Genomic DNA, 24119 nt, shown 5'->3' on the forward strand with positions numbered 1-24119 from the left:
TGTCTAAGTGACTGCGGCCATGAGACATCTTCTCCTGAGGCTTGCAGCCCAAAGGTTTGAAACTCACATTCTTGCACTTCCAGGAGACATAATGGCCAGGTAAATGGCTTTCATCCCTCCCTCCCTCACTGACCCAGAGAATTCCTTGGGAAAAATGCCGGAATAGAGGAGACAGACGTGGGGCTTCAGTAGCCAAACAGTGGGAATTCCTAAGTCCCAGAAAGGCGGAGCCAGCAAGGGTCAACACCAGGAACCTAGACATGCCTTTGCACAGCCAGGTGAAGTGGCAGACACCAGTACGACAACAGATGAGACTCCCAGTGCTGGAGAGCAGCCCCAGAGGAAGAGGAGACTTCAGGCGACCCCTCCCCCACACCTCAGGAAACCAAAGGCCATAATACACAAAGCCAGTAACTAGGGTCACAATTCCCAAACAAGAAACCTGGGACAGAGATCCCTGAGCCCCCAAAGCAGAAATCCTCTGTAAACTCAGGAAAAAGCTAACCAACATGAAGAACACAAAAAAAACCGAGGACCATTGATTCTTTTTATGGAGACAGGGAAGATCAAAATACCAATACGGAAGAGGACAGCATTGACACTAAACTCACATCTGATACTTCAAAAGGGAATGTGAACTGGTCTCAAGCCCAAAAGGAGGATTTTAAAAACCAAATTAGGGAGGTGAAAAGAAAAAATGGAAAAAAAAAATCACGGACAAGATCAAATCTTTAAAAAGTAAAATTGGCGAAATGGCTAAGGAGATTCAGAATCTAAATAGAGAAAATGACACCCTGAAAGGTAAAATCAACCAACTGGAAAAAGAGATTCAAAAACAAAATAAAGACAGCAACTCATTAAAAATTAGAATTGAGCAACTGGAAGCTAATGACTCTATGAGGCATCAAGAAGTAGTCAAACAAAATGTAAAGAATAAAAAAATAGAAGAAAATGTGAAATATCTGATTGGAAAAACAACTGACCTGGAAATAGATCCAGGAGAGATAATTTAAGAATTATTGGTTTACTGGAAAGCCATGATGAAAAAAAGAGCCTGGATGGTATCTTCAAAGAAATTATCAAAGATAACTGCCCAGAGGTCCTAGAACCAGAGGGTAAAATAGTCATTGAAAGAATCCACCGATCACCCCCTGAAAGAGATCCCAAATTGAAAACTCCAAGAAATATTATAGCCAAATTTTGGAATTACAAAGTCAAGGAGAAAATACTGCAGTCAAAAAGAAACAACTCAAATATCATGGAACTACAGTCAGCTTCACGCCAGATCTTTCAGCTTCTACATTAAATGACAGGAGAAATTGGAATATGATATTCCGAAGGGCAAAGGAGCTTGGACTACAAGCAAGGATCAACTACCCAGCAAAACTGAGCATAATTTTTCAGGCAAGGAGATGGGCATTCAACAAAATAAGGGAATTCCAGACCTTCCTGATGAAAAGGCTAGAAGTCAATGGAAAATTTGATCTTCAAATACAAAACTCAAGAGAGACATGAAAAGGTAAATGGGGGAAAACCCCCCCACAAACCTTGTTAATCAAAAAGGGCAAATTGTTTACATCCTTATATAGGATTATATTGTTTTATAGAAGTTTTATATATATATATATATATATATATATATATACACACACACACACACACACACACACACACACACACACACACATACATATATGTGTGTGTGTGTGTGTGTCAATCTTGAGAGTAGTACAGTTATTATGACAATCAAAAGGGATACACATATACTGTGGGTGTCAATATAAAATAACTGATATAATGATAAAAAACATAATTAAGAGATGTAAAGGGAAGGTTCTGGGAGAAGAGGTAAGGAGGTAGTAGAAAAGGGTAAATTACATCACATGAAGAAGTACAAAAACACATTATAGTAGAGGGAAAGATGGGAGGGAGAACAGTAGTATATGAGCTTTACTCTCATTGGATTTGGTTCAAGAAGAGAATAACATACTCTGAAAAGTATAGAAATCAAACTTGTCCTACAGGCAGTAGGAGGGGAAAAGGGAAAGAAAAGGGGGAGTGGTCAGAAGAGAGGGAAGAAGTAGCAAGGGGAAAAGAGTAAGATAAGGGAAGGAAATTAAGAGGGAGGATAAATTGAGGAAGGCAGTGGTCAAAAGCAAAACTCTTTTGAGGAGCAGAAGGGGAGAGGAAGAAATAAAAGCATAAACAGGGTGGGGGGAGAGACAGGATGGAGAAAAAGACACAGCTTGTAATCATAACTGTGCATGTGAATGGGATGAACTCTCCCATAAAACAGAGGTGGATAGCAGAATGAATTCAAAACCATAATCCTACAATATGTTGTTTACAAGAAACACATTTGAGAAAGGGGGATACACACAGGGTAAAAGTAAAAGGATGGCATAGAATATATTGTGCTTCAACTAAAGTAAAAAAAGCAGGAGTAGCAATTCCAATCTCAGACAAAGCAAAAGCAAAGATAGATCTAATTAAAAGAGATAAGGAAGGACACTATATCCTGCTTAAAAGGCACCATAGACAATGAAGCAATAACATTATCTAACATATATGCACCAAGTGGTATAGCATGTAAATTCTTAGAGGAGAAGTTAAGGGAGTTACAGGAGGAAATAGACAGCAAAACTATACTGGTGGGGGACCTCAACCTCCCCCTCTCTGAACTTGATAAATCTAACCTCAAAACAAACAAGAAAGAAGTTAAGGAGGTGAACAGAATTTTAGAAAAGGCAGATATGACAGATCTCTGGAGAAAACTGAATGGAGATAAAAAGGAATATACTTTTTTCTCAGTGGTACATGGCACATACTCAAAAATTGATCATGTACTAGGGCATAAAAACCTCACAATCCAGTGCAGAAAGGCTGAAATAGTCAATGCATCCTTCTCAGATCATGATGCAATAAAAATTATTTGTAACAAAGCATCATGGAAAGATAAACTAAAAATTAACTGGAAACTAAATAATCTAATCCTAAAGAATGAGTGGGCCAAAGAACAAATCAGAGAAACAATAATAACTTCATTCAAGAGACTGACAATAATGAGACAATGTACCAAAACTTACGGGAGGCAGCAAAAGCAGTTCTTAGGGGAAGTTTTATATCTCTAAATGCTTACATGAATAAAATAGAGAAAAAGGAGATCAATGAAATTGGCATACAACTGAAAAAACTAGAAAAAGAACAAATTGAAAATCCCCAATTAGATACCAAATTAGAAATACTGAAAATCAAAGGAGAGATTAATAAAATTGAAATCAAGAAAACTATTGAACTAATAAATAAAACTAAGAGCTGGTTTTATGAAAAAACCAATAAAATTGATAAACCCTTGGTCAATTTGATTAAAAAAAGAAAGAAGAAAACCAAAATACCACTATCAAAAATGAAAAGGGTGAATTCACCTCCAATGAAGACAAAATTAAAACAATAATTAGGAATTATTTTGCCCAATTGTATGCCCATAAATTTGATGAATATTTACAAAAATACAAATTGCCCAGGTTAACAGAAGAGGAAATAAATTACCTAAATAAGCGCATTTCAGAAAAAGAAATTGAACAAGCCATCAATGAACTCCCTAGGAAAAAATCTCCAGGGCCAGATGGTTTTACATGTGAATTCTATCAAACATTTAAAGAACAATTAATTCCCATATTTTATAGACTATTTGGGAAAATAGGCAAAGGAGTCCTACCAAATTCTTTTTATGGCACAAATATGGTACTAATACCTAAACCAGGAAGAGTCAAAACAGAGAAAGAAAATTATAGACCAATTTCCCTAATGAACACTGATGCAAAAATTTTAAATAAAATATTATCAAAAATATTGCAGCAACTTGTTAGGAGAATAATACACTATGACCAGGTAGAATTTATTCCAGGAATGCCTGGCTGGTTCAATATTAGGAAAACTTTCAGCATAATTGATCATATCAACAACAAAACTAGCAGAAGACATATGATTATCTCAATAGATGCAGAAAAAGCATTTGACAAAATACAACACCCTTTCCTATTAAAAACACTGGGAAGCATAGGAATAAATGGAGTTTTCTTCAAAATTATAAATAGCATTTACCTAAAACCATTAGCAACCATTATATGTAATGGGGATAAGCTAGATGCATTCCCAGTAAGATCCAGGATGAAACCAGGATGTCCATTATCACCCCTATTATTCAATCTGGTACTAGAAATGTTAGCTTTAGCATTAAGAGAAGTAAAAGAAATTGAAGGAATTAAAATAGCCAAAGAAGAAACTAAATTATCACTTTTTGCGGATGATATGATGATTTACTTAGAGAATCCTAGAGATTCAAGTAAAAAACTACTTGAAATAATAAACAACTTTAGCAAAGCTGCAGGATATAAAATAAACCCACATAAATCCTTGGCATTCCTATATATTATTAACAAAGCCCAACAGCAAGAGATAGAAAGAGAAATTCCATTTAAAGTTACTGTAGACACTATAAAATATTTGGGAGTCTATCTGCCAAGACAAACCCAGGGCCTATACGAACATAATTATGAAACACTTCTCATACAAATAAAGTCAGATCTACTTAAATGGAATAACATCAGTTGCTTGTGGTTAGGCCGAGTTAATATAATAAAAATGACAATTTTACCTAAATTAATTTACTTATTCAGTGCCATACCAATCGTACTACCAAAAAATTATTTTACGGAGCTGGATAAAATAATAACAAAGTTCATCTGGAAGAACAAAAGGTCCAGACTATCAAGGGAATTAATGAAAAGAAATGCTAGGGAAGGTGGCCTAGCCATACCAGACATCAAACTGTACTATAAAGCAGCAGTCCTCAAAACTACCTGGTACTGGCTAAGAAACAGAGTGGTAGATCAGTGGAATAGGTTAGGTAGACAAGACGCAGTAGGCAATGACTATAGCAGTCTACTCTTTGATAAAACCAAAGAATCAAGCTTCTGGGTTAAGAATTCACTGTTTCACAAGAACTGTTGTGAAAATTGGAAAATAGTATGGCAGAAACTGGGCATAGACCCATATCTTACACCATATACCAAAATAAAGTCAAAATGGGTACATGATTTAGGAATAAAGGCTGATACTATAAGCAATTTGGGAGTGCAAGGAATAGTTTACCTGTCAGATTTATGGGAAAGGGAAGAATTCATGCCTCAACAAAGGTAGAGAGCATTATAAAATGCAAAATGGTTAATTCTGATTATGCTAAACTGAAAAGTTTTTGTATAAACAAAGCCAATGCAACAAACATTAGGAGGGAAGCAGAAAATTGGGAGAAAATCTTTATAACCAATGTCTCTTATACAGGCCTCATCTCAAAAATATACAGGGAACTGAGCCAAATTTATAGGAATAAAAGTCATTCCTCAATTGAGAAATGGTCAAAAGATATGAAAAGGCAGTTTTCAGAGGAAGAAATTAAAGATATCAATAGGCATATGAAAAAAATGCTCTAAATCACTATTGATTAGAGAAATGCAAATTGAAACAACTCAGATACCACATATCTCCTGTCATATTGGATAACATGACAAAACAGGAAAATGATAAATGCTGGAGAGGATGTGGGAAAATTGGAACATTAATACATTGTTGGTGGAGTTGTGAACAGATCCAGCCATTTTGGAGAGCAATTTGGAACTATGCCCAAAGGGCTATAAAAATGTGCATACCCTTTGACCCAGCAATACCACTCCTAGGGCTATATCCCAAAGAAATCACACAAGTCGGAAAGGGAACTGTATGTACAAAAATATTTATAGCTGCTCTTTTTGTGGTGGCAAAGAATTGGAAATCAAGGGGATGCCCTTCAATTGGAGAATGACTGAACAAGTTGTGGTATATGAATGTAATGGAATACTATTGTGCTATAAGAAATGGGGAAGATACAGACTTCATAATAACCTGGAAAGACCTACATGATCTGATGCTGAGTGAGAGAAGCAGAATCAGGAGAACATTACACACAACCACAGACATATTGATTCTGTGATGACTAACTTTAACAGACTTGGCTCTCCTCAGCAATACAAGGCTCAAATACAGCTCCAAAGGCCTCAATACGGAAAAAGCGAACTGTGGAGTCTGAATGCAGATTGAGGCAAACTATTTGCTCTCTTTTTTTTTTTACTCTTTTTTTTGGTTTTGTTTCTTCTCTCTCATGATTCATTCCATTGGTCATAAATCTTCTTTGCAACTTGACTATTGTGTAAATAAGTTTAATGTGAAGGTTTATGTAGAATCTATATCGGACTGCATGGTGTCTTGGGGGGAAGGAGGGAGGGGAGGGAAGGGAAGAAAATTTGAAACTCAAGAACATGCAAAGCTAAGTGTTGCAAACTAAAAATAAAAAATCTAATTAAAAAAAGAAAATATATGAATTAAAGAATTTTTTAGAGAAATGTAAAAAAAAGCTTAGAAAGTATTTAAAAAAAAACAATAAAAATAAATAAATAATAAATTTTCAAATTATTGAACAATTGAGCTCATTTCACATGCCACCAAGGTTATGCCTAAGATTCTGCAAACTAGGCTTCAGCAAAAAAAAAATCAACAAAAATAAATAAAATAATCAATAAAAATAATATTAAAATCTTGTATTTCTACAACTTTCAATATATCATGTGACTAAATATTTGCTTTGCTATAGAGTATCATTTGTGATTTATGAGGCAGCTGGTGGCACAGCAGAGACTGCCAGGGCTGCAGTCAGGAAGACCCGAGTTCAAATGTGGCCTGAGACACTTACTAGGTGTATCATAGTGGGAAAATCACTCAACGCTGTTTGCCTCAGTTTCCTTATATGTAAAATGAGCTGGAAAAGGAAAACACTCCAGTATCTTTGCCAAGAAAACCCTAAATGGGGTCACAAAGAGTCAGACATGACTGAAAATGACTGAACAACAATCATTTGTGAAAGTTAGCCTTTCTCATCCCTTTCTCATGGATACTTTTTGGTGTATAAGCAGATTATTCTCACAAAAATGTTGTAAAGATGTGAAAGTAGGCAAACACATAGGCAGTTAGGGATATTCTTCTATCAGGTAGATTTTAGGGAGTAATAATAAGATCTCCAATTTCTCCATGTTTCTGGTATCTTCTATTTCAAATCCTCTCAGTGTCCACAGAATGATCTCACTTCCAGCACAGACCTCCTTTGCATATACTTAGCTTTGTCAGCTTGCTTTTCCTATCATTGTTTTCTTCAGTGCCATTTCCATTTCCTTATATAGTTTATCCAGGTCCTTGATATTAATTGAATTCAAATGTGGAAGTCTTGCTGAACCTTGATCACGTTAAGAGTCTGTTACAGACCATGGAAAGATGCCTGCATGATAAGACCTAGGAAAATTCACATCTCCCACAAATACCAGAAAAAGTTCTAAAAATGCACAGAAGGAACAAAGATAAAGACCAAGAAGAAACAATAAGTGCCTCCATTCAGTTCAGTTTTGCCTACACTCTCACACACACACACACACACACACACACACACACACACACACACACACACAAAGTGGTCAGAATTCTGTAGAAACTCTAAGTGGAGATAAGCCAGGGTATATCGAAAGCAAAATCTTGTGAATTGAGAGCAGGAGACAGTGCTAGACCAGTACCCAGAGAGCATAGCCTGAGATACAGCAAGGTACAGAGCCAGCTCCAGATTCAGAACTGTGCAGCAATGAGTCAGAGAAGGAACCAAGGCCAGAACCTAAACTGAGCTGGCAGAAGACTGAGCCAAAACCCAGGAATTCCTGCAAAGGGCAAGATCTAGACTTAGTCCCCACATCTAGGACGAAACAGGACCTGCCCACACTATTCCAACTGTATGGGATGAAGTGAAGTCTGATCTAAGAACAAATCCCCAATCCAGAAACAGTAGGAGATGTAAATAAACAGAAGAACATGTCAACACAATAAAGAAACAATATGAATTGATAGAAACCCAATGAGTATACCCAGAAGAAGAGATTAATTCTACAAGTTTTAAGTAGAGACTGAGAGAAAAGAATATCATAGCTTAAAGGACCATTTATGTAGCTGAAAGAAATCCTACAAGATACACGAAATTTAGTGACAACTAAAGAAGAAAGAATGACAAAGATAATTAATAACTTGGAATGGACAGTAATAAACTTTAGCCAACAATTCCTTGAAAATTATAATGAATCAGAGTTTGCTATAGAGCTTTTCCATTTCTCATTTGTTTACTTGTCCCATTTCCAGTTGCATCCTTAAATTTTATTTGTAGGACTTTGATTACCTGAGTATTTGAGCAAACTTTCCTCAAATTTGTTTTCTCTTCACTGCCTTCTTGCTATTTTATTAAATTTGTGAGAGCATTGTGTTTTTTTCATCCTTCTCCATAAGATTTTACAAATGAGTTTATGTTCTAAATGCCAAGGGGATTTATGTCAAAGTGCCAATTGAAATTAAATTAAATCAAACAAAAAATCCAGAACTTTATTAAATCACTATTCTGTGTAAGGTGCTACTCACTTTCAGACAATAAGAAAAAAATATGAGACTGTCATTACTGTTCCTAGGTGCATAGTACTTTCACTTATAGACAAACAATAAACTTCCGGATGGTTAAATTGAAGAATATAATATTATTATACAAGAGTTAGTAACTAAAGTGAAGTTGAGCACTCCTTTAAAATAGACTTTTTGAGGAAATGAGCAAAAAAATTACCAATTTTATATTACAGAAACTATTAGTTCTAAATATTCAAACACAGCAATGAAAATATGGAGTAATGTTTCTTATAAGTGATCTATAACAAAGAATTAAAATTCACCTTACATAAACACCAAGTGCCCCCTTGTGGCAAATAATGTTTTCTTAAAATGAAAAATGAAAATGAACCTAGATATTCACTAGGATAATGGTTTATAAACTGTATGGACTTTTGAGGGTACAACTGCCTTCCAGCTGATTGGTGACATCTGAAGAGAACCCGAACCCAGTGGCTTCTGAGAAACAATGCCCCATGAGACAAGCTCAGGCTATTGCTATGTCTGCCACCTGTCAACTGACAGGTGGGTATTAGGCTATGTCTGTTGTCTCTGGGTATGCCTCATACTTGGCAATCCAGGGCATGTGCAAGAGTGACCCTGTCTGGCAACAAATGACTGGCACGGTGGCAAAATAACCCTTATCCTCATCATTAGGAATAAATTTAGTCAAACCAGTGGTATCTAAGAGACCACAGATTTCTAGCCCTCATTATCATGTTTCAAGGAAATACAGCTACCATTCTGAAAACAGAATTTTTCTGAATCCAGAACAGATCATGAAAAACTTTTCTGCTAGAACAGAATACAAGAGAAAAAACATTGCAATGAATTGCTTTGTGTTATAAAATGTAAATGAACAGATGGGCAGCTAGGTGGTGCAATGGATAGAACACTGGCCCCGGAGTCAGGAGGACCTGAGTTCAAATGTGGTCTAAGATACTTGACACTTATTAACTGCGTGACCCTGGGCAAGTCATTTAACCCTGCGATGCCTCCTCGAAATTCACTTCTTAAAGAGGCCTGTTCACTGAATGGGCCTTACCTCACTCAAAGTGAGAACCTGAAAAGATCTTAGCCTGAAAGGGCCGGGGTCTCCCAATGCATCCTGGGCCATCTCCATTCATTCTGATGAATATCAGGACACTGGACCCAGATGGCTCTGGAGGAGACAGTGAGGCTGGGGACCTTGCACAGCCCTCCCGCACTCAAATCAAAGTCAACTGCAAGTCACGTCATCATTTCCCTGATGCCACGGTCTTCTTCGAGAATGAAGGACAAACACACACAAATAGTTTCTACTTTATAAATCCTATAAACTAAGGATCGGCAACATTTCAAAAATCACAGAGTAGTGGTGCCCAGTGTGGCCAATCAGGCAAGGCAGAAGGTGGGGAAATATAAATGATAGTAAGTAATATTAAGCCAACATTTTTTCTGAGCCCTGACTAGAGAACTGTAATAGCCACCATGACTAGTTTCTGGCTTAGAGCTCGGTCTGGTGCTTCTTCCTGTAATGGAGAGAATGTTGGATTTGGAGTTAGCAGACTTGGTTTCACAGTCCTGGCCATTACACAGGTTCTGGTTCAGGGGTGGGGAACCTGAGGCCTTGAGGCCCTTTGACAGAATCCAAACTTCAGAGAACAAATCATTTTATTAAGGGGATTTGTTCTGTGAAGTTTGCAGATAATCTGGTTCTTTAATGGATATGGATAGAAAGGGCTGGAAAAGTCTACTTGGCTGGATAAGGGAGATGAAATCTGGGATTTTCCCCCCAAAACACAAAAGCTATGTATTCCTATGAGTTTTATGTCATCTGCAAATCTGATAAATGTTATCAACTAAAGCCTTAATCCAAGTAATAGGAAAAAAAAATGTTAAACAGCATAAGGCCAAGCAGAGATCCTTGAGGTACTCAAGTGGAAACCTTTCAAGCTGACATGGAACCATTAATGTCTAAGTACAGCCATTGAGCCAATGATGAATCCACCTAAGCCACACTAGCCCACATGTCTTCATCCTGTCCACAAGAACAGAGTGTAATATGTATCTCACTCAATTCTGGAAGCCCATAGTGACTGAGCTCAGTGTGTAGGAAAATGGTTCAAGTTTGGCAGCCCTTTCTCCTCACAGGCTAGGAAGAAAACATATATCAAATATCAAAGGCTTTAATTGCAAGAGAATAGAAAAATAATTAACAGTAAAACACATGCAGGGGCAGCTAGGTGGCACAGTGAGTAGAGCACCAGTTCTGGAGTCAGGAGGCCCTGAGTTCAAATCCAGCCTCAGACACTTGACACACACTAACTGCGTGACCTTGGGCAAGTCACTTAACCCCAATTGCCCTGCCCATCCTCCCTGCAAAACAACAACAACAAAAAAAAAACACCACATGCAACTAGTATCATTCTCAGCTTCCATACACATATCCAGCCAGGCTCTGTCTCCTGGCAGCTAGGTTATGCCTCAGACTGGATGTTGGCTTCACCTTCAACACTTCCAAAGCACAGATCAATCTACTCTGCTTCTGAAGGTCATCCACTGAAGGTGATATCACTGAAGGTCTCCAGTTGGCAACTCATCTGTGCCTGAGAAACAGCTTCTTCTCTGCCATGCTAATGCTTCAGAGATGGTCACTGCTCTTAAAGTGATATTTCTCAGGCCAACATGCCTCAGGGCCCTTTTGTTAGCCTCAAAACTTTAATTTGGCTGGTGGACAAAAGGGTTGCTCAAACAGCTAGCTATAAGAATTCAGAGATATCCTCAATGGAAAGTGCCCAGCCTTTTAGCTGAAATCCATTTCTAGCTCAGTACGCCGACATGATTGTACCCCATTCCCATGGTTAGCACCTCCTGCATAGTGTTTCTGAGGATGGGAGTAAACAGGCACCCATTTTCCTATACTCTTTAAACCTACCTGGTAACTAATTCTTGACTGTGCAAATTGTCCTGAAACTTAAATAATTCTCAAGAAGGCACTAGAAATACTGCCCATGGGGGTCAGAGGCAAACTCCACCATGGTCCTGCCAGCATGGTAAAGCTTACACTCTCCCTCCTGTGGAAAATGTTTACTATCCTGGCAAAGTACACCACACTTACAGGAATATTTATAGCTAACATCTTTCAGTTGTTGTTCAATCATTTTTCAGTCACATCCAACTCTGTGTGACCCCGCTGAGGTTTTCTTGGCAAGAATACTGGCATGGTTTGCCATTTCCTTCTCCAGCTCATTTTACAAATAAGGAAATTGAGGCAAATTCAGTTAAGTGGCTTGCCCAGGATCACTAGTAAGTGCCTGAGGCCAGACTTGAACTCAGGAAGATAAGTTTTCCTGACTTCACACCTAGCACTCTCTCCACTGTGCCATCTAGGGCAACATTCAAACACCCATTAATTTGCATAGAGTAGGGCTGCATGCATAAGACAACAGGTATGTATGTAGGCCACATCTAGGTATGCAACCTAGGGCACAAATAATTATGTCTACAGGCGCTGAGGCATGGTGGATACAGGACCCACCTGGGAAAGATGAAGAACCCTGTTCCTGTTCTGCCACTGCCACTGAATGCGTAGCCGCAAGCAGAGCACTTAACCTTGCAGTGTCTTGGGTACATTCTAAGACTCTACCCTACAAACAAGTTTCTAATCTACATCGGTGCATGATGGAATCCCAGGTAAGAGGGGGCGACATGGCAAATACACAGTAGAAGTACAAAGACACAGGACAAAGCATCACATAAGAACAACGCAGACAGAGTAGACCAAATTCAGAGGCCACGTGCGGCGTATAGCATAAAGTATCGGTGCAAGACTAAAGTGCAAGGAGTGCTGGTACATGATTTTCTGTTTGCAGATCATTGTGCACTTAATGCAGCCTCTGAAGCTGAGATGCACCAAAGTATGGATTGATTCTCTGCTGCCTGTGCTAATTTTGGCCATCTCCAGTCCTCTTGATGAATATCAGGCCACTGGACCCAGACGGCTCTGGAGGAGAAAGTGAGGCTCGTGAGTTTGCACAGCCCTCCCTCACTCAAATCAAAGTCAACTCCAAGTCAGGTCATCATGTCCCTGATGTCATGATCCTCTTTAAAATCGAAAGACAAACATAACCTCACAAGCAAGCTCCCTAGCACCCTCTGCATAGAGAGGCTGCAGAAGCAGCCAACAGACCCTCATTACATCAATCAACTCAAACCCTGCCCTTCCTCTAAGAAACATCCCCTAACCCTTATTTGAAGCACTGAGCTGATGTGAGTCATGAGTGATGATAGCTTCAGAGGTCTTGCTCATAGAACACAGAAGTGGTGAGAGTTCATCTCTCCTTGAAACACCACTGTGGATTCCTTCCTTCCTGCCTTGTCCTGAATATCATCAAGCCTCAGTTTCAGGCAACATCTCTGGTTGTATCCCTTCCCTATCTCACTCTGTGATTGTTTGGGTCTGCCCCAATTTGAGAAATGAGCACTGCCCAAATATGGCACATTTTCACTGTTACCTTTCTCCCTTTGATGATCCTACTAACTTGTGTCTCAAGTTAGAGCATGTAGCTTTCCATTCTGTGAGTTAAAATGTGCTAAATAATGCCCTGTTGCTTTACATTACTAGCTTGTCTAATTCTTCAGCAAAGTCCCAGTTGTAATGGACAGGAACATTAGGCCAAGCTATCTCTTGCTGTTTCCTGACCGTAAGGATTTAGACACTGTACACAGCCTGAGTATTAGGTAAAAATGAAGAGGCCTCTGGATTCAACCCTCCTTCCTTCTGGGCAGAGGTTTCCCTCAGACCAGGGAAATCTTGGCAGGTAACCCCAAAACAACATAGGGAAGTTACCATGTAGAGAGAGTCCTATACAGGGTTCAGACAGGTATATTTTCTTTAAAAAGTAGTCCTTAAGGGGATCTATCTCACCAATAACATAGAACCACCTTTCCCAGGTTTGGGGCCTGAAGGTCTATTAGGTTTAGGGGTATAGGTACATTTACAACTGAATTATTATTCATCTTTCCCTTCTCTTTGGAAGAGAAACCGATTCTTTTCTCTTTAACGCCTTCCTCTTTCAGGAAAAAAGGAGAAACAAAACTTGGAGAGGTTGGACAATTAATGGGTGCTGCTCCTAGTCCTGGTGCAAAGGTGAGGAAAGTCCTTCCCTTATCTCACCAACTAGTGCTCTCGGCTCTCAGCAGTTTCCTTGGCACCTCATCTGTCTGACTACTCCATCTAGCTGCAGCAACAGCCCAAGAAAGTCCCCGAAGAAATAATAATGATGATGAAGATAATGGTGACAGCGCATTGACACAGAGGCTGCAGTGGGCCAGGTACAGTGCCAAGTGCTTTACAAACATTACCTCACTTGGTCACCATGACAATCCCGCAAGGTGGGTGCTCCTATCACTCTCATTTTTCGCTGAGGATGCTGAGGCAAACAGAAGTTTGAGTCTTGGCCAGGGTCACAGAGCCAGCAAGTATATGAGGATGAATTTGATTTCAAGTCTTCCTGACTCCACGCTCAGCACTCTATCCATTACACTACCCAGCTGCCCAGATGGCAGAAGGAAGGAACAGAGGAGAAGGCTCCCAGAGACGAGGCGCACTGTTCAACTCTGCCCACCCAGTTGCCTCTAAGATGAAAAAAGAACCTTCTCTCGTTTCTCTCTCCCAGACAGCCTCAGACATCCAAGTTCAGATGCATCATCAACTGGCAAACTTTGGGATAGCGTCTGCTTGATTCTTTGTCTCCACAGCAAGTTTTACACATGCTATGGTCTGATCCAGAACTATAATTATCGTTCAATTGGTTTTCGATTGTGTCTGACTCCCTGTGACCCTATTGGGGTTTTCTTGGCAAAGATACTGGAGCGATATGCCACTTCTCCAGCTCATTTTACAAACGAGGAAATTTAGGCAAACACGGTTAAGTGACTTGCCCAGGGTCACAGAACTAGTAAGTGTCTGAGGCCAGATTTGAATTCAGGTAGATGAGTTCCTGACTCCAGGCCTGGCACTCTAACCACTGTGCCACCTAGCTGCCCAGAACTGCATTACACAGCTTTACTTCAGTCACTTGTTCATAAGTAACTTCCCTTTGGGGAGTTCCATTGAAGTAAACGTCCAGGAGTGGCTCTGCTTCTTGGTCCATATTCTCGGCTCAAGTTTCCACACTGAGCTCTGAAGTGTCCTCTCTTTTGCTTTTGATGGCTCAGATTTGAGGAGGTGTCCTGGGCCCACGTGATGTCATGTTTGGTCCCTTTTGACCGATCTTTCTCTAGAGACGGTGCCTCTATTTTCCTCACCAGCCATATCAACTAAGTCATTGAGAGACTCTTCTTGCTGCTGACTCATATTTATAGGTGAAAGCAGTGTTTCATTATAGACTAACCCCTTCGTCACTGACATCGGTCAAGCATTGTCCACCCACTCTAATGGCACTGTTCCTTTGATTTCCCCTCTCCAGAACAGCCTTGCCAGCTGTAACACAAAGTCAGAGATCGCGTCTCTCTCCTGTTAGAGAGCAATGGTGAATCCAAAATAGCTCCCCTATACTACCAGCCACAAAACTAGCCAGGCAGCCTCTACAAACACTTGAGCATGGCAACTCCGGGGTACTACATTTAGGAGTATGAGGTCAACAGCAGGGCCTTGGAAGCCCTCCATCAGTCTTCTGTTTCCTGGCACTGGTCCCCTGCTACTTGTGAATTACTTCAGCGACATGTCCTAGATCAGACCTAAAAGGTTCTTCTCCTGGTAGGCTAGGAGACTCCACTGAAAATTCAAGTCAACAAATATTTATTAAGTATCTGTTTATGTACAAATACCTCTTGTGTATAAGCCCCTGTTATGCACAAAGACAAAAATAAACCAATGCATGCCCTGGAAGAGGTTTGGAAGAGATTGTTTTATTGGGGGAAGGGATATATGTATATACATACATATGTGTGTGTGTGTGTGTATATATATATATATATATAGATAGATAGATAGATAGATATATGACTGTATGCATGCACATACGTATATCTACACGCATACAATTATATGTGCATCTGTATATGTGTGTATATCTATATTATTTTTCTTTATTTGTTTTGTTTGTGAGTTTGTTTATTTATATGTAACACAGGCAGAGAGGTGTACACTGTAAAGGTAGGGTTGAAAGGGACTGAAGAGGTCATCCAGATCAACCACATACTTTTACAGATGAGGAAGCTAAGGCTTAGAGAGTTCAGAAGCCTTGCTGAAGTTATAGAGATCACGTGGGGCAGTCGTGATGTGATGTAAACCCAGGTCTACTGACTTCCTCTCCAGCTCTCTTTCCACTTCATTGATTAAAGTTATATACAAAATAATTGGACGGCTAGGTGGCACAGTGGATAAAGTACCAGGTCTGGAGTCAGGCACTCTCATCTTCTGAGTTCAAATCTGGCCTTAGACACTTATAAGCTGTGTGACCTTGGGCAAGTCCCTTAACACTTTTTGCCTCAGTTTCCTCATCTGTAAAACGAGCCGGAGAAGGAAATGGTAAAGCACTCCAGTATCTTTGCCAAGAAAACCCCAAAGTGGGGTCACAAAGCATTGGACATGACTAAAAACAACAATACAAAATAATTACAAGAAGTAGAGAATACTGAGAACTGAAGAAATTGGGAAAGGCCTCGTGGAGGAGGAATGACCTACGAAATGGAGTCTGTAAGGCAGATGTAAAAACACTGAAGTTCATCCGGGCAAAGGGCCAGAGGCAGGAAATAAAATGGTCTTGATGGGGAAAAGTGAGCAGGCCACTCACACTGGAATGGAGAGAAAGGAGAATTTTAAATAAGACTACAAGAAATAAGTGGGAATTAGACTGTGCAAGTCTTTAAATGCCAAATTGAAGAGTTTATATTTCATCACAGAAGCAACTGGGAGCCACTGAAGATTTCTGAGTAGGGAATAACATGGTTGGATTTGGGCTTGGATAGATTGGAAAGGGGAAAGACTGAAATCACAGATATCAGTGAGAAGGCTATTACCACAATAGAGACAAACAGTGATTGTGCTATAGAAGTGAAGAAGATGGGCTCCATAGAAGGTACAGTCAAAAAGATTTAAAAATTGGATATTAGAGTTCAGGGAGAGGAAAGAGTTAAGGTTGGCCACAACGTTGCAGACCTGGGTGCCCAGAAGGATGGTAGTATCGTCAAGAGAAACAGGAAAATTTGGAGGGCAGTGACGTTTAGGGGAAAATATAGTGCCCACTGATAGGTTCTAATGACATGCCTGGTTCTGACATTAGTGAGCTTTTAGATGTTCCCCTCTAGCTCGTTTATTTCCAGACCCCTCACTAAATCCTAACCAGCGATTTTGGGGGCCCCAAATTTGGCCCATTTATCTCTTGCTCCTGTTGTGGCCTCACCCTGATCAGTTTTCTACCAATGTTTCTGTCACTGACATTTTTAGCCATTTTAAAACATGTACCCATCCTATATTTCTGAATTTATCTCAAGTCCCCAGATTAACATGTCCTTAATGCATTTCATATGATTCTAAGTACTTCTTAAATTTTTAAAGATAATTTTAATTCTGATTCTCCAACAAAGATACTCCTTTTTTATTTTATTATCAATTTACAAACAAACAAAAAACCAAACAAAAAAACCAAACCCTATCTTGTTCATTAGAATTAAAGTATCTTAACACTATTGGGCCCCAGCACCAATCTCTGTGAATATTTTATAATGTTTTTAAAGTTATTCTATGGTTGGCATGATAAAATATGGTACCATAAATTAAGATTGGAGAAATCTGCATAAATGTCTGCCTCTAGGTACAAAAATACCCTGAAACTTAAAATAGCTCTAATGGCAATTTTCAAAACCTACACAAGATGGGGACATTTCTCCAAGAAAAAATTATTTGCTTCAATACCAAGTCTAACCTTCCAAACTCAAGAGATGAAAAGTATAGGCTTTTCTGTACTGAAAATAAGAGGATTCTATGCAATGTATATGTAGTTGAAGCTGTATTTAGGATAACTGCTTATGGGAGAAAAATCTTTTTTTCTTTGTGAAGTTATGCAAAATCATTTACTTCAAAATTTTCTCTTTGTTTAATAAAGTAGAGAAATTAATATTTTACTCACCAATGGCATCCGTTCATAGACACGAATAGAAGATAATCTATCTACAACAAAACAAATATCGGTAATTGATATAAAATCAAATCTCACTACACTCATAAGACATTCATATAATCACTCCTTTACCTGAAGGATTCCCATGAACTTTTGCCATTTTCTCTCGAAGACTTAATATTTGTTTTTCTAACTGATTATTAAGTTCAATTTGTGCTTCATAACGAGTTTTCCATTCATTACCTTTATAAGGAAAAAGAACAAAAGCAAAATTACCAGTTTCATATCTCAATGTTGGCTTATTTTTCAATTTAAATTTATAAGTACTACAGTGTATTTAGAATAGAATATATTTTAAATATATTACTATACCCTTCTAAAGTACTACTATATTTTTAGAGTCATTTTCATGTTTCTTTTCTTTCAAAAATGCTTTTGTATTTAAAATCATCATCAAATATTTAAAATCATATAATCTTAGATCTGAGAGTGTCCTTAGATGTCTTTTAAACTCACCATCTCATTAACATGTTCCCCATAAAACATAAATGATGTGTTTAGCTTTTGACTTAACATTTCAGTGGAAGAAAAGTCATTACCAGAATGGTATTTTGGGACAGCCCTGACCCTTTATATGTGTGTGTGTGTGTGTGTGTGTGTGTGTATGTATGTGTGTGTACACATAGATAGATATAGTTTTTTTTTCTAGTGATATAAAATGGCTTCCAAAGAAATCTCTGAATCTCATAAATGGGAAGACCTTAGGGTAAACATACTACCTCTAGTGAAGATCTGAGGGAAGTTATATATTCCCACTATTAAGGGAAGAGTCATGAACTGGAAACCCATTAGAGGGATGGAAATTTTGATGTATATACCTGAGGCTCTATGATAAGTTACAACTGTATGTTGATTTACAACATTAATATATTAGATTGAATGACAAGTATAAACTCTAAGTCCTCATATTCTTCATAGCTTCCTCACTGTACAAAGAACAAGAGACTCCACTAGAAATCTTCTCTTTAGTCATCCCAAGTTCGGCAATCTTGCTTGCTAGTTCTATAAATTCTACCTCTGCAATATATCCTCCCAACAGGCTCCTTTTTCACTTCCATGGATTATTGTAATAGCTACCTAAAATGGCTTCCTGTGTGTCTACTCCCCTCACTCCCTGCCATTTTTCAAATGGCTCCCACTCAGCTCTTCTTTAAGTGTACACACACACACACACACACACACACACACACACACACAATTAACTGAGGTCTGTATGAACAATTACAAAATATCTAGTGAGCCACACTGAAATAACATTCTGCATGAGAATGAACTATTTTTACACTTAATTTAAACCACTATAAACACAACTACTACATAGTTTGAACTGTGATTCATAAGTAGCATAAGACATATAATTCAGTAAATATGTGATCAAAAAAGGAGGGAAGCTGGTCACATATTGAAAATGAGGGATAACAAACAAACACAACTTTCTGATGAAAAGATCAGAGCGGAATAGAAAATTTGACATTCAGATACAAAACCTGAGAGAAGTATAAAAAGGTAAACAATAAAGTCAAATTGTTTACATTCCCATATGATAAAATGATACGTATAACTTCTAAAAACTTTATCATTATTGGGGCAGTTTAAAGAAATTTACATAGACAGAGGGTATGGGTGTCAGTCAATTATGTTGAAATTATCTCCAAAAAAAATGAAGGACTAAGAAAGTAAGCACTGGGAGAAGGGGGAAGAGAGAGGTAGAATGGGGAATTATTTCTCACATAAAAGAGGTATGCATTTATAATGGAGAGGAAAATGGAGGTATGGCAGGCTTGAATCTCACCCTCATAGGAATTGGTTCAAAGGGGGAAGAATGTATACATACATACACTCAGTTGTCATAGAAATGCAACTATGGGGGAGATGATAAAAGGGATGGCAAATTAAGGGAGGCAGAAGCAAAACAGACTTTTGAGGAAGGACAGGATAGAAAGAGAGAAAGGAAGAAACAGAAGAAAATACATAGTAATTGTAACTGTGAATGTGAACAGGATGAGCTCACCCATAAAATAGCAGAATGGATAATCCAACAATATATTGTTTACAAGAGTCACACTTGAAACAGAAAGACACACAGAGTTAAAACAAAGGGATGGAGCAGAACATAATATGCTTCAGCTAAAATTTAAAAAAAAAAAAAAGAGGGGTAGCAATCATGATCTCAGATAAAACAAAAGCAAAAATAGACCTAATTAACAGAGATAATCAGGGAAACTACATTATGCTAAAAGGTACCACAGAAAATGAACTAATATGAAAATTTTTTCCAGTAAGTTTATCTGATAAAAGCCTCATTTTTCAAGTATATACTTAGAGCTAAGTCAAATTTATAAAAATAAGAGCCATTCCCAGACTGGTAAATGGTCAAAGGATATAAGCAGGCAGTTTTCAGAAGAAGAAATCAAAGCTATCTATACAGTCACATGAAATGATACTCTAAATCACCGATTAGACAAAGGCAAGTTAAAACAACTCTGAAGTACCAACTCACACCTGTCAGAAATGACAAATGATGAGGAAAAGAAGAAACACTACTGAGTTGCTGGTGGGTAGTGAACTACTCTGGAGAACAATTTGGAACTATGCCCAAAGGGATATAAAACTGTGCATGCCCTTTGACCCAGCAATATCACTACCAGGTCTGTATCTCAAAGAGATCAAAGCAAAAGGAAAAGGTCCTGTATGTACAAAAATATTCACAGCAGCTCTTTTTGTGGTGGCAAAGAATTGGAAATTGAGAGAATGTTCATCAATTGGGGAATGGCTGAACAAGTTGTGGCATACGATGGTGATGGATCACTACTGTGCTATAAGAAATAATGATGGTCTTTTTCCGGCGGTGAAGATCTCCCCGCGCCAACATGCCTCTCGCGAAAGACCTCCTGCACCCCTCTCCCGAGGAGGAGAAGCGGAAACACAAGAAGAAGCGCCTGGTGCAGAGTCCCAACTCGTATTTCATGGACGTGAAGTGCCCAGGGTGCTACAAAATCACCACTGTCTTCAGCCATGCGCAAACGGTGGTCCTCTGTGTCGGGTGCTCCACTGTGCTCTGTCAGCCTACCGGAGGCAAGGCCAGACTTACAGAAGGATGCTCCTTCAGACGGAAGCAGCACTAACGACTGAATCAAGATGAATGAGGAACTGTAAAGAATAAAACAAATTTGATACAAAAAAAAAAAAAAAAGAAATAATGATGGTGGTGGTTTCAGAAAAACATGGCATGAACTGATGAAAAATGAAGTGAGAACCAGACAATCACTGTGCACAGGAACAACAGTGTTATAATGATGATAACCGTGAAAGATTTGGCTACAATGATAAATTCAATGATCCAAGCCAATTCCAAAAGACTGATGATGAAAAAATACTATCCATCTGCAGAGAGAGAACTGATGAACTCCTGAGTACAAACTGAAGTATAATTTTCTCGTTTTATTTCTCTTGTGTTTTTATGGAAATATGGCTAATATGGAGATATATTTTCCATGATTTCACATATATGATTGATATATTGCTTGCGTGATCAGCAGGTGGGAGAGGGGGTGGAAGGGAGAGAATCTGTAACTCAAAATTAAAAAAGAAAAGAGTGCTAAAAATAAATAATAAAATGGTTTAAAAAAAGAGAAGACTATGGCAATGGTAAATGATAATTTATCTTACACACACACACACACACACAAAACAAATAAACATAACCCAAGCACAGAAGTGGTATTCACAGAATGTAAAATGACCTATTATAGGATCTATGGGAAAACAAGCATAAAAACAATTTGTGATGAAGAAGTATAGAAAGCTATTAACCTACGACAATGAAAGAAAATACTTCAACACTGATAGAAATAGCAACAGGTCTACTGAAGTTGAATTTTATTGCACTATTATTTACATACTATTATTAACCACCAAAAATATAGTCTTATTGCAATATTGGTTGCATGGCCTTCTCTAGTATTTTTCCTAGTTAGAAAAACACTAATATGTAGAAAAATTATACCTTCATCATCAACATTTTTTAATCCTTCTTCCAATTCTACTATCTTGTTCCTGATTTCAAGCGTTGTGAGTTGCACTATATCCCTGTATAATTAAAGAAATTGATTAAATAATGTTTACCATCATTCAGTGGAAGAAAAATGCTGTAATAAGACTAACATACAGTAACATTTTACTTATCCAGAACACATTTATCCTAACCCTTCAACTAGAAAAGGTACATATGAAAACTAAGAGAAAAAAATATATTCTGTACAACTAAAATAGTCCCAAAGCTAATCCACTGAAAAGTAAAGCATTTCATAGGATAGTCTGGAAGGCAACCATGAAAGCACCTATTTACTCTTATTTTGTAAAAGTTTCTAAAAAGTCTGGATATCTGGTTTCCCGTGTCACAGAAGATGTTTAAGCAAGAAAATGGATGGGGACTGTTACTAGTAGCAAGCAAATTCAAAGTACAAGAAGTGACAGTCCAACAGAAACGGAAACAACTGAGGAAATTGTAAAAAGCAGACTAAAGAAGTATAAAAACACAGTAACCAGGGTCACTGGGGTGGGGGTGGGGGGTAAGTTGGGTTGGCAAAGATACCTTAACAGCCATTAAAATATCACAGTATTGTGCTTAATAATGAGAACTATCATAGGATCAAGAGTTGGAAAGACTTGCAGAGAGCACCTAGTTCAACTCTCTAAATGTACAGATAAAGAAACTAAGGCCCAGAGGTTAAATAAATTTCCCAAGGTCATATAAAAATAGCAGGATCAGGATTTGAACCCAGGTTTTTAGACTCATAATTCAGTGCTCCTTCCACTATATTGCCTAATACTCACGATAACCATGAGTCAAATATAAAAGGTTAAAATATATTCACTATAATTTAATACAGGTCTGTATGAAATGTATTTTAGAAAGATTTCTAACCAGAACAGTTAAAATGAAAAGTCTGGGTGTTTAAGGACATAAGCTTCAGTTATTTGAAAAATTCACCCATATAGATTTTCCTCTCTCCTTAATATGAAAGGTGTCCCTAATATCAGATGGAACTACGTCTCTATAAAAAATGTACCCACGTTTCCATTTCAATTGAACTCAATTAAATTAAAGATCTTAAGAACTTTTTATATTCAAAGCACTGTTCTAGATGCTAGGGATTCAAATACAAAAATTAAAAAAGGTCTCTACCCTCAAAGAGCTTATAATTTCCCGAGGCAATCCACCAGGTATACAGGTCAACCAATCAATCAATAAGCATTTATTTATTCAGTATCTATTATGTGTCAGTCACCGTGCTACATGTTGGGATACAAAGTCAAATATGGAATAGTCTCTATTGTCAAGCAGTTTACATTCTATCAGGGAAGATATCGTGTGTGTGTGTGTGTGTGTGTGTGTGTGTATGTGGTATGTGTATGTGTGTGTGTGTGTGTGTGTGTAGACAGATCCATATAGATATCTAGATATGTCTATAGATATCAACTTAGATATCTATAGACAAATCTCTATGCACATACAATAGCTAGATATTTATAGACATATATATATCTATATATACACACAGAATACAAAAGGAATGTTATCTTAAGAAGGAAGAGCACTAGCAGTTGGGAGAATCAATAAAGAATTCCTATAGAAGGAGGTTCCTCCCTTGAGGAGTTAGCATACTGAATACAGAGCTAGACTTGGAGACAGGAAGACTTGAGTTGGGAGCTATGTGGAGAATGGAATGAAGTTAGAAGAGACTTAGGACAGGAAGACCAATTAGAAGGCCATTCCAATAATCCAGGAGAGGTGACAGGGACCTGAACTAAGGTGGGAGCTGAGAGAGTAGTGAAAAGGGACAGCCATAAGGTACAAATGGTGAGATTTGGCAGCTACGGAGATACGTGGAGTTGGAAAGAACGAGAATAGTGTGAAGCTGCAAACTCTTGGGAGACTGGGAAAATGGTGATGCCCTTGACAGAAATATGGAAGTCTTGAAGAGGGTTGGGCTTGGAGGGAAAAGATAATGAGTTCTGTTTCAAAAGTGTTGGATTTGAAGTATCTCTGGTACATCCTATTTGACATGTGCAACAGGCAGCTGGTGATGCAGGATTGGGGATCTGAAGACACACTGTGGCTGGATGTAGAGATCTGAAAGTCATCTGCATAGTAAAACCCAGGGGAGATGACCTCTTTAAAAAAGGGGCCCCAAAAAGAGCCTTGGAGGTGTACCTATAATTGCAGAGGTTGGGGGAGTGATATGGATGATGATTCAGAAAAAGAAACTGAGGACAGATAGGTAGGAGGAGAGCTAGGAGAGGATAGTGTCAGGAAAATCCAGAGGAGAGAGTACATCGAGGAAAAGATGGTAGTCAACGACATCAAATGCAGCAGAGAGCTCAAGGAGGATTAGG

General features: G+C 38.3%; 2 protein-coding genes across 2 annotated transcripts in view; one reads left to right on the forward strand and one right to left on the reverse strand.

Annotated features, from left to right (window-relative positions):
• CCDC169 (coiled-coil domain containing 169) overlaps positions 1-24119 on the reverse strand; it is a 91560-nt gene that overhangs the window by 62280 nt on the left and 5161 nt on the right. Inside the window, exons 2-4 of the mRNA XM_036745272.1 lie at positions 21727-21809; positions 17793-17903; positions 17670-17710 (exon numbers count right to left, since the gene is read on the reverse strand). Of these exons, the coding sequence (XP_036601167.1) occupies positions 17670-17710; positions 17793-17903; positions 21727-21809 (235 nt within the window). The remainder of the gene's footprint in view (positions 1-17669; positions 17711-17792; positions 17904-21726; positions 21810-24119) is intronic.
• Positions 20574-20903, forward strand: LOC118838065 (40S ribosomal protein S27). Its single transcript, XM_036745273.1, has one exon. It carries the CDS (start codon positions 20591-20593, stop codon positions 20843-20845), a length of 255 nt encoding a protein of 84 aa, XP_036601168.1. The 5' UTR covers positions 20574-20590; the 3' UTR covers positions 20846-20903.

This window comes from Trichosurus vulpecula, chromosome 2 (genome assembly GCF_011100635.1).
Source record: "Trichosurus vulpecula isolate mTriVul1 chromosome 2, mTriVul1.pri, whole genome shotgun sequence".
Classification (NCBI taxonomy): Eukaryota; Metazoa; Chordata; class Mammalia; order Diprotodontia; family Phalangeridae; genus Trichosurus; species Trichosurus vulpecula.